At 35.7% G+C, this 11713-nt stretch overlaps 1 protein-coding gene across 1 annotated transcript; it reads right to left on the reverse strand.

Annotated features, from left to right (window-relative positions):
* Positions 1 to 3103: 3103 nt before the first annotated feature.
* LOC101299394 lies at positions 3104 to 6424 on the reverse strand. Its single transcript, XM_004303263.1, has 6 exons — positions 6226 to 6424; positions 6022 to 6135; positions 4861 to 5119; positions 4227 to 4317; positions 3490 to 3556; positions 3104 to 3409 (listed from the first exon to the last, which is right to left on the reverse strand). The coding sequence occupies exons 2-6, from the start codon at positions 6028 to 6030 to the stop codon at positions 3356 to 3358; spliced, it is 480 nt and encodes a 159-aa protein (XP_004303311.1). The 5' UTR covers positions 6031 to 6135; positions 6226 to 6424; the 3' UTR covers positions 3104 to 3355.
* Between the last annotated feature and the right edge of the window lie 5289 nt (positions 6425 to 11713).

The raw sequence follows: 11713 nt of genomic DNA on the forward strand, positions 1-11713 counted from the left end.
ACTCTCTCTCTCTCCCTCTCTCTCTCTAATCACTGTTTCTACTCCGCTCTCACTCATCTCCTCCACTCTCTCTCCCAAGCTTCCCTCCTCAACCTGTTTATCCACTGCTCATTTCCAACTGAGGACAAGATTCCAAATAAAAAAAACTATCATTTTGACCTCCTCCTCTAATGCCGTCGGTGAGGACGGCAAGGTATTTCCCACACGGAACCGAGCGAGCGCGAACAGCCGACGTGCTTCTCCACCTGACGTAGTTGGACCTTACGGCATTGACGATCTCGGCGAGGAGGCGTTTAACTTCCCTTTTTAAATTCATCCTTTTATACAAACGGGGTAAAATGGGTAATAAAATTAATGTTGGGTACATTTAGCAATTTGCTGGGTACATCTAGCAACACCCTTCTTTATATAAAGGGCTCATATCAATGAATAAGATGATGATTATCTTGTTATCTCTTCGTCTATACCTTTTATACTTCATCAGTTTTCATTTTTTTAATTTTAATTTGTTTTATATTTTCACATTATTAGTTTTCAAATATAAGTTCTACGTTTTTAACATTCTAATTTGTCTTCCTAATGCATTACACACATGTCTTTTTTGGTCATTTAACATACAAATAAAATCTCATTTGAAATGTCAAATAATAAATATGAGCATTAAGTAATTATGAGAATTTTTTCAACGCTACGTGAGGACCATGTGGCAGTATCACATGGTCCTCCATCCTAGTCAAATATTGACAGGAAAAATTACATTAGCTATTTTGGCAAAGATAATTTTAGATTTGTTGTTGCTTTTTAAACCTTAAACTATAAAATGTAATTAGATGTGTGTATTTGAAACCACTCTTGTAGGTTGAATAAAGAAATATGTTACAATGACAATAACACACCCTAATAAAATAAGGCATGGCCTATAAATGTTTTTTTCTTTTTTACCACAGTACTGGAACACTAGTTTTTCTTTCTCCCAAAAAGCAGACAACTGATCCGCCATTTTTTTTTTTTAGAATAAAGGGTTGGTGCGGCTGCCCTTAAGTTTTCATTAATGAAACCGTCGAATACAAAGAGGGGGGGACATGAAGCCTAAACCCTTGATTACAAAGACCCGAAATAATATCGAGAATCTCTACAACGTACATGTATTCTAACAAGCACCAACTAGCAAAGAGTACTACTCTAATGGCGACTCCATTTGTTTTGTCACAAGGTGACATAATGGAAAGATCAATAGATTCGTAACACGATTACATATCCTAATGTCTAAGAATGAAACTTTCCTACTATGTTGCCGCCGAAGATTGAATCCGACGACACTTAGTTTCATCCTACCACTAGGAGGTTGTAACCATTTGACTAAGCAAAGGACACGCCACCTACCTAGAGCAGATAAGGCACACAAGGTGCATAGACTGGCACAAGGCCCTTTGCACCCTACCTCAAAGTGAAGGGGTATTATTTGCGGCCTAAAACCGCTTAGTTCTAAAACTGAAATGCAACAAAGCATAATTAAATTAAAAAATAAAGCATAAAGAAAATAAAATTTTGGACTAGGCCTAAAACCAGGCCCAGTTACCATCCAGCCTGAGCCAAAACGCAGAGAAGCAGGACGGCGTCCACCATACCGACGACACCCACACCTTCTGACCATCGACGACATCACCACCTCTCCCAGCACGTCGCCCAAAGAATTCAATCAAACGTAGTGCCCTATCACGACGATTAGAGTAGTTGTTGCTCTCGACCACGATCAAAAATAGACGAAACCAAATCGGATCTAAATGACCCGATATGAAAACTGATCCCAGCGCCATCACCAACCAATCGTCACCTCCAGGTGATCCTTGATATCGCCAGGCCAACTCGGACCAACCTAGCCTCTTCCAAACCGCTCTCAGGTACAGCAAACCCCTCCCTGCCTCCAACTGCGGCGATTCTCCACCATCAAAGCCTCCCCTCTGTTGAAACAATTGAGCGAACGCCCCACAACCCTTCTGCCGACTAGGCCAATCTACACTAGACACCAGGTCCTCTCGGGCCCGTTCGACGGCATCGTGTCAAGGGCGCGCCGCAGGACGGAGCATCTCTATCCCAACGGTCTAGGTTTTTCCTCCGATATTATTGGAGCGGTCTGCTAAATCCTTATCCGCCCATTTTAACACATTTTATTAGCACATCTTTAATTACTAGATACACACAACATATCTTTAATTACTAGATACACACCTCATACTTAATGCACCACATATTGATTTTATTGTTTTAACATTTTACTAGATACATATACTCAATCTTCCTACAATACCCTTATTTAAAATACACCACTGATTCATTAAATACACAACTCATTCACTAAATACACATACTTTTCTAGATCTGTTACTCAATTTATTCAAAAAAAGAAAAAGAAAAAAAGAGGAGTATATATATAGCATCATCCTAAGTTCTAGTTTGGTGTTCAGTTTGAACGACCTAATATGCATGAACAGTAAAATCTAAATTTCAAACTTTAATTTGTACTATATATCGACAATAAAACTTTAATAATTTAATATTTAATAAATTAATAACCTTGATTAAATAATATTTTTACCAGTGTCGAAATAAAAATTAGCAAAATTGACGTCGATAAATTAACAATCTCAATTAAATAATATATTTTACCAGTCCCAACATTATTAATTTATAGAGGTTTAAATTATAGCGCTTGGTATCTTCACATACGTTGTTCTCGTAGAAGAAAAAAACTTTTAAGCATGATATTTTATTTCAACAAGTTTTCTTTACTTTTGATATGAATGTCTCTTTTGATAATTTTATGTACCCACAAAATTTTATATAATTTATATAACATTTAGAGATATGTTAATAAAATTTCTCTTTTAGCAGCTAGAAAAACTGTTCTCCAGCTAATAATCACGTTGAGCTACAAGATAAAGGAATACCTATTCCAACCTTGTAATTATACAAGAATCACAAAGATAAAACAAGCATTACAGCATGTCAGATTGTTAATTATTGTACTTCAAATATACCTCAAGGCACTTGTGGCTGGTACTATTAAATGGGAGTGAGCTATTCATACCGGAAATAACTTTTGCAAAATCGCCCACCATCAACGGTGGAAGAATCCAATCCTATAAATCAGTCTAAATGCAATACAAGGGAACAAAAAAAGGCCCTCAGAGTTTGGATCCAAAGAGAAGAAAGCAATAATGATGTTACAGTTGATGTACAAGCCATGATGTCGCTTCCTAGTTACTAGGAGGCAGTAAAAGTGATACAAACACTCAGATCAACGTTGTAACCAGCAAATTTTCAAATTTCTAGTACCTCTGCTGCTCTCAATGACTCAATCGTACAACCCTTCTTGCTCCCAATTGTCCACTAGAAAATCTACCATTTCCTGTTGACGTGAACAACAAAAAGCAATTAGAAAAAATGTCCATAATGAACTACTACATACTTGCAGGGGCAGAGACTCACAGAGAGAGGGATAGGCTGAGTGAAAGGCTTGTTACTCCCCAGTAAACTTTCGTACGTCGCATTCCAACTGCAAAGGCAGAACAATTTAAGGATGCTGAAACAAAGAGTTCTAGCAGAGTATAGACAGGTATTCACGAATATACAATGGCTACTTTACAGAGAATGAAGTTTTGCATGTATTGTGAAAAAGAATAGTGCTGTTCTTTGATCACCTTTACGAAAAGCAGGAATGGAAACAAAGAGCTACTAGCTAAGGGCTAGTTTGGTATTGCTGTGACTTTAAAAAAAAACTGCTGCTGCTGTACTGTGAAAATAATCAACTTTGAATTAAAACAGTTTTGTGTTTGGTAAATATTAGTTTTAAAAGTGCTGCGAAAACAAAATTTATTAATTTCTAGTGTTTTTAGTGACAGCTACTTTTAAAAGTAACCTTCAAGTTGCTTCTAAAAGCTGCTGCCAGTGAACTGTAATTTTCAAAAAAAATTGTTTTTCTTTCATTTACCAAACACTATAAAATCTAAAACTTCGAATAAAAACTGATTTTTTTTAAAAGCGAAGCTGTACCAAACTAGGCCTAAACCTAACTGTCTATCAATTAATATGAATATACGTTGATGTCATGTACCTAGCTACGTGGTCATTTATTCCTCAGAAGTTAAATGGTTCTTTTTGGTATATGTAAACCAAACTGCTCCACACAAAACTTCAGGAGATCAAAAACCCGACATGTAATTTACCTTAATTTGGGTTCCCGAATTTGCTGTGGCTGCTTCTCAGGCTTTTTGCTCCCTACCCAACGCTGCCTAGTTTGGTTCCATAGAAGAAGACCTGCAGTCGAGATCTTATATCACATAACTTTAACAAAGCTCCACAAAAACACAAGCACAATCAACAAAAAAAAAACAAAAAAACAACACGCAGACAGGAATCAAGGAAACAAATAATATCAACAGCACAGAAGCTAATAGAACACACAAGTTGGAAAACCATTCTTGAAACCATGGAAAACATAGTCTTTTAAACAAAACCTTACAAGATCATTTCAGGAAGGATATCTAGTAGATATAAGTGCAAAAAAAACAAAAACAAAAATAGGAAATGGGCTGTTAGAGACTCTCTGCCAGATTATAATTAGTAGTATGGTTACTGGTGTTATTACTGTAAGTATGAGAAACAGGCTGTTGATAAATCCATTGAATGTAATCATACTTCCAAGGAAACTCAGTCCATTGGATGGCCATGGGGTGTTCCGATAGGAGCAACCTGAAAGGGACTCGCTAAATGCTTTTCCTATGTACACAACATACTCCTATAGAGACATGCATAACTTACAAAGTACTGAAACTTTAATGAGCAACTCTAAAAACTTGCCATGATTTACAAATTCAGAAGGAGCACTACTGCCAGCAGAACCACCATGCGGATCAAGGGTCTGGTTTGTGCTGATTGATGATATGCTTCCCTGTGACAGAACTGCACTGTTGTCCATATCCCACGTGCTGGTGGTCCAGAAGCCTTCTGATATACTAGGTTTCCTTTCTGTTGGCTTTTTATTTGATCTTTCTTTCAGTTTCTCATCCACTGAAGTTTCCAGTTTGGTTTTAGTATGGCACGCTAGACAAGCACTGCTCTGTTACAAATCACACCAATTCTGTTAGAAATCATGTATAATCATTTCATTGAACAATACAAAATTACAAACTACCAAAAAGAGAATACAAATCAACCTGCACAAGCCATTAAACTTCACATTCCCAGTTAAAGTCCATTTGTGTATTTAGTAAACACGCCCCCATAAAGAAAGTTCTCCAACCACGTCAAGAAAAATTGCTCTCTTTTGGAATAAGTGAAAAATTTTAAGTGTCCATCACTCAGACATGTGACCACACAATGAGATCACATTGACAGAGTTGCACTGCTAATGTGTAATTGTCAGCGAACCCCTCTGCTACAGATGAACCAAAGAGGAGCCCCTCTACTACAGATGAGCCACATAGTTCCACCACTAATGTGTAATCGTCAGCAAACCCCTCTACTACAGATGAGCCAAAGATCTCCTTCTTACCCAAAAAATATTTCAAACATTGTTGCATGGGATGCCAGAAGCATTTAAACCTCTGATCAATAGGCGTTGGAAATTTTATTCCAACCGAATCGACCTTCTCATCATTCTTTCCATTAGATAGACAGAATACAAAAACAAAAACAACTTGAAAAAAGGCTTTTAGCATTGCTGAACCATCTACTATCATATAATTAGACTACACGAACTCCTTGAAATTCCTCAGAACTAACACACAAGCGCATAAAACCCACAAATCTCATTTCAAGGAATTTTCTATCCACATAGTGTGATTATATTGCACTTCTTCAACTTTAAAAATATTAACTGCACCAAAACGATCATTTCAGGTACAACTGTATCCTATTAACACACAAAAACAGCAGACAAAGACAACCCACATAAAATCAACGCCAGAAAACCCGATCAATCAATCAAATGAAACCCAGAAAAGAAATCGGAAAACTTACCCCATGCATTCAATTCAAGGTAGACCCAGAAAGCAACAAATTGGATCCACTGGGGAGGATTACGCCCCGGAATATCCAATCGGTAATCCGATTCCAGGAAACAAAGAGCCGCTTCTGAGAATCCAAAACCAAACACAAACAGATATGAGCCTCAAACTTGAAATAAGAGAATGAAAAATCAAAACTGGTAAGATAGAGACTGACCCGTGAGAAAATGAGTCTTGTTTCCTGAAACCGGATTCCAAAGGCAACCCACCCGCTCTCTGAAGCAACCGCCCAGAAAAGGATGGCCCTTTGGATTCTTTGTTTGTTGGGTCTGCTGCTTCTTCTTCTTCTGACAATAATTGGGAATTGGAGGAGAAGCGTCTGACTTTGATGGTAGAATTTTATATATGGTGGGATTGTTGAGTGGAGTTTGGATTCCCACCATTTGATTATTTTACGTGGGAATTTTATTCCCACTTTTTACCGTCCATTTTTCACTACTCATTTATGATTTTACTGTTTCTGTTTCTTACATTTGTATGATTTTATTTAAAATATTTTATAAAAAAAAGTCAAAAACCTTTCACCTTGACTATTGACATAAGTCTCTCTTTGTAAGTGAGAGGTCATGAATTCGACTCATAACAGACTCGTTATAGCATATTAATTGTTTGTTTGATCCCAAAAAAAAAAAAGAAAAAACCACATTCAAGAAATTTGACCTTTAACATCTTGGTTGTTGTTTGTAATGGTCACTCTAAAGTTGAGATAAATGAAATTATTGCGATTTTGATTTAAATAATCTATGTGTACATTTTTCTTTTTTAGCTTTTTCTTTTTTCTTTTTTGAGATAGTACATCTAAAGCATGGTGGTCAAGTTAGGTATTTAATTAGTCCTCTGTGATGGATCGTCGACAAGGCTTCGTGGCTGCATCGATATGGTAATATGCATGGGTGATCTCGAGTGGCTTTTGCTTGATCTGCTATGCTTTCCAGGAGATGGTAGCTCTTGCTATACTTTTTCTATCTATTAAGAAAACTTCGTCTTGTCATCCTCAGCTTTTATAACATCTGAATTAAGGGGCTCTACTTCAACCAAATTTTCTTGCGGAAGTTGCATGGTGGTGATGGTCGTTCAAGAGGAAGGGCATCGTCAGAATCTACAATGCTAAGACTGGATCGGTTCGTTCCGACTTGGTATGGGCGGTTTGGCTTCTATCTAGACAGGGGAGGCGCGCTTAGTCGGCTTGCGGTAGGCGGAGGGGATGCTGCTACCGGCGACGGTCTGGCAGGGAAGATGCAGACGGGTTGGTGGTCTCATGGATATTGCAACCCACGACTTAAGCTTGGACCTAGTGGTTTTTGTGTCAAAGCTTGAGCCTTAGACCAATGGACCAAATTTTGTTGGGTTGCCTCTATGTTTTTGCTTAGAGTCACTTATAGTATTTACGAGGCAGTGACCTGCGTGTTGCTGCGGGTTAGGTTAAGTGTGGAAGCATGACAAAGCCGTAATTAGGTTGTTCAAGAAGGGTAAAATAGTCTTTTTCATAACTCTAACTAAAAATAACTGCAAATTGAGTGGCAAAATTGTAAAAAGCTATGAGAGAAAAGATAAAACGATCTTTTACTAGGCTGTGGCAAAGCTGAGATTTTCTATAAAAAGAAGGGTAAATATGTAATTTCATGAGAAAGGGTTAAACGGTCTTTTATTGGGTTGTGGCAAAGCTGAGATTTTCCATGACAGGAAGGGTAAATAGTATAAATTTCATCCTCTTTTGTATTATGAATTTGCTTTTGACGTTAGTTTTAATATATTCAATAAGTTCTTAATTAGGTAGGAAGTTATGGGCTATATCCTGGTAGATTTGGGTACTCAGCATACCATGTTTGTCCTAATGAGGCGGTGAATTCCTTCTTTCGTAAAATTGTCGCAGTCTCTTGGTGGCAGGATGAAATTTAGGGTCATTGGTAATTTTCAGTGGGAACATAATTGGAAAGCTGATATACATAGCAATTTGGCTTTCCATGAGCATTATTTTTTCGGTATGTAGCAAAAATTGTAAAGCAAATGAGGTAGCTAATGATGCATTCTTTGTTAAATGATGTTTGTTAGAATGCATAGATTTTGTAGACATGCCTAATATTATATTAGGATGTTCTTACATTATAGGGTGTAGGCACAATCGTCCCCCCCCCCCCCTTTTCCCCTTTTATTATATAATTTCGTTAATGATTATAACGTGAAAGCTACCATAGCCCTTGTATTTATAAAAAAATTAATAATAAAAAATAAATAAAAAGTCTATCTTCAAAAAGAAAAAAGGAAAAAGAAAAAAACCCTATCTTACCATCAGCTGCACGGCCTTTAGCTATATAATTCATGAATTAAAATTTGTTTAGTCTTTGTGGTTTGAAGTCGATATTTGTTCAGTCCTTATGGTTTTATTTTAATCCAAATCCAAGGTTCTAAAAAACGCTAGGCGCTAGTCAGGCAGACAACGCCCAAAAGATTGATCGGGAATTAATCGGGGATTAATCGGATTTGTATTTTTGTATTTTTGTATTTATTTTATTTTTTAATAATAGATAATTATATAAATAATTATATAAGGTAGTATAATATCTGAAAATAGTGAAAATGCTCAAAATTTTGATCTAATGTCATTAGTTTTGAGTTCAGATATTTAGATTTTATATGATAAATAATTAAAAATTTATAGTTATTGATGAAAAAAAATTTAGAAGTAAAAGAATTTGTTGGGGTTGATAGGCCCATGACCAAATGTAAAGCCCAAGTTTAGATGAGGTCATTTTTATCTTTAGTCGTTTAACCTAATAATCATATACTAGAAAGATACCCGTGCGTTGCTACGAGATTTCTTGTCAACAAAATTTGTATTCTACATAATGGAATAGGCAGAAATTTAAGAATATGGTTACTGAAAATAGTTCATTCTAAGGAATCAAAAGAATAGCCACTATCGTATTATGTTTAGTTGAAATGATGAATTAATATGTTGTTTCACTCTATACATGTATAGAAAATAATTGGAGTTTCAGAGTGATACTACCTAGTTGAGTTTAACTAACCTATATACATCTATACATGATGGAAGCCTAAACGCAAATCCAATGACATATGCTCATTCTTTACTTCTCTATGCCCATCATAAAGTATGTATATCCACAATGCTAGTCTACCTTTTTACCTACACATATGTTGATAGCCAGGTGAATACTAATACTAGAAGTTTAGCAACGTTGATCACTATACAAAATGAATGTAAATCATATATTACTGGAAGCCAATACATGTTTTGAGGAGACTATGGCATATCCTCATTCAAGCCAGTGCATCACCATTAACTCAAATCAAAAGTATATTGTATTGAGTAAGCTATTCAGACCCAACAAAAAACAAAACAAAAAACACAAAGCAATAATCTCATTTTACTATATATTCTTAATGTCTGTCACAGACCACACTAAAGAGTAAACCATATATGTGGCAAGAAACATTACTACTCTAGGACACATGCCCTCTTGTTATATATTTTAATTTCTTGATATATGTTGTATCTATTTTAGCATTTTGACCAAAGCCAACTAAGTTTACATAAGGAAGCAAAAGAATTAAATAAGGTCTATTAAAGAATTTATATCCATACGTTCAATTATTTACTGTCTTGGTATCTTTAATTATTTGTCATCTCAATACCCCATCTCTATATTGTTGTAAATGTATTTCTCATTCTAATGTTACACCTTTAAGATTTAAGAATCTATGATAACTTATAATCCCCATAGTCCCGGTCTATCTATGAAATTATGATCTTTATCATAAAGTCCTTCAAGTTCTAGCAGAGCTTAATCTTTTGCTTATCGCAAAATGCAAGAGACTTCAACTGAAAATCAATGAAAACCCTACAGATCTATATATAAAAGAAGGAAACATAAGAAAAGACTAATAAAAGTGCATATATACCAAAGAAAGTCAAGCAACCACAAAAGCAACAAAATTGAGACCAGTAGTTAGTAAGACTCCACATTTTGTTTCATTTTGAATAATCAAACTCCACATAAATCTCAAAACCGATAATTTCCTACAGTAAACATACATAAAGACTTTACCTCTGTTTTATTTGCAATATTTAGATCTTTATGCAAGAGTTCTTATGACCATCTTTGGATCGTTGTAATTTTTCTCAAGAATTTGATGAGTTAATTAGTATTGTATTATTTTTCAGTTTTGTATTTATCTCTGCAAGATATCAAACAAATTCATAAACATTTTCACTGGAGATAAAAACTATCAAATGCCATATCCACAGCTTATTGCTTCTATTTTAACAAAAAAAAAATCTAATACTATTCTAATGGCTGATCAAAAAACACTCAAGTCTGATTTATGCCTGAATATCGTCTAAATTCAAATTATGGTGAGATCTTCTTATCAACTTGAGGACCTTAGGTAACTGCAAACGAAAATTCCTGGTGAGATCTTCTTATCATTATAAAAGTGTAAATTATAACAGTCTCAATTGTGTAAACATACTTCTAACAATTAAAATAAAAAATAAAAAAAAAAACACCCAACACCTAGTCCAACACTGTTCACGCGAACAGTGATTATGAACAGTGTACGAAAAATAGTATATGTTAAATTCATCTCTCCCTTCATCTCTTTCTCTACGCATCCATTCTTTCTGCCTCCTTTTTCATTTTTTCAGACATCAAGAACGCATCAAAGAACAATATCATCCCCAATTCTCCATACCCACGGTCCTCTTCTTCCTCTTCTCTCTTTGATCCTCACTTTCTCTCTGTTCTCTTCTCTGTTTGATTGGATCATTGGCATAAAAACCCAGATGCCAAAATAGATGAAGCCCAGACCTCTAATCGCCTGAGTCTTTACAAAAAAAAAAGGTAATCGGTGATCCGCCCAGACCCCGCCTAGCCGCCGCCCAAGCGGCCAAACAACGGTCGGCCACCTACACTAGCCGATTTGCCCAAAATCGAGACGGCAACCCTTCTCCGGGAGCCTAGGCGGCCGCCTAGGCCGTTTTTTAGAACCTTGTTTTAATCTGAATGGTTCTTAAAGTCATAATTTTTCATCCAAATAATTTTTCCGTCAATTTTTTCTGTTAGAGTACTGATGTGACCGTTAAAGACATTGTAATTTTTAATGGCCAGGTCAGCAATTTAACTGAGAAAATTGACAGAATGACCATTTGGATGAAAAATCGTGACTTTAAGGACCATTCAGATTAAAATAAAACCACAAGGACTGAACAATGTCGACTTCAAACCATAAGAACTATATAGTATTTTACCCACAATTCAATTCAACATTTTTATCAAACAATTGAGGATATAAAGTTTTTGTCAAACCCCCCTAAAGGTTTTGTCAAACCCTTAATGAGGTGAAGACTGAACTTTCAGATATCCTAGAAGTGAAGTGTGTCGATCAGCATGACAGATACCTGGGATTGCCTATGAGGGATCCGGCTCCTCTAAAGTGAGCAAGCCATAAAGTTAGTAAATTTCATAAAATCTCTAACCTCTATCTAATCTAATGGCTCAAAAATATCCACATGCATCAATTCATTACAAAAAATGTTGAAAATTCTTTTCTATATTGACAATAACTCTAAATGCTTTATTTCTCTTTTTATTTTTTATTTTTTTTATTTAACCTTCATCTTA

The sequence above is a fragment of the Fragaria vesca genome, linkage group LG6, assembly GCF_000184155.1.
Source record: "Fragaria vesca subsp. vesca linkage group LG6, FraVesHawaii_1.0, whole genome shotgun sequence".
NCBI classification, from domain to species: Eukaryota; Viridiplantae; Streptophyta; class Magnoliopsida; order Rosales; family Rosaceae; genus Fragaria; species Fragaria vesca.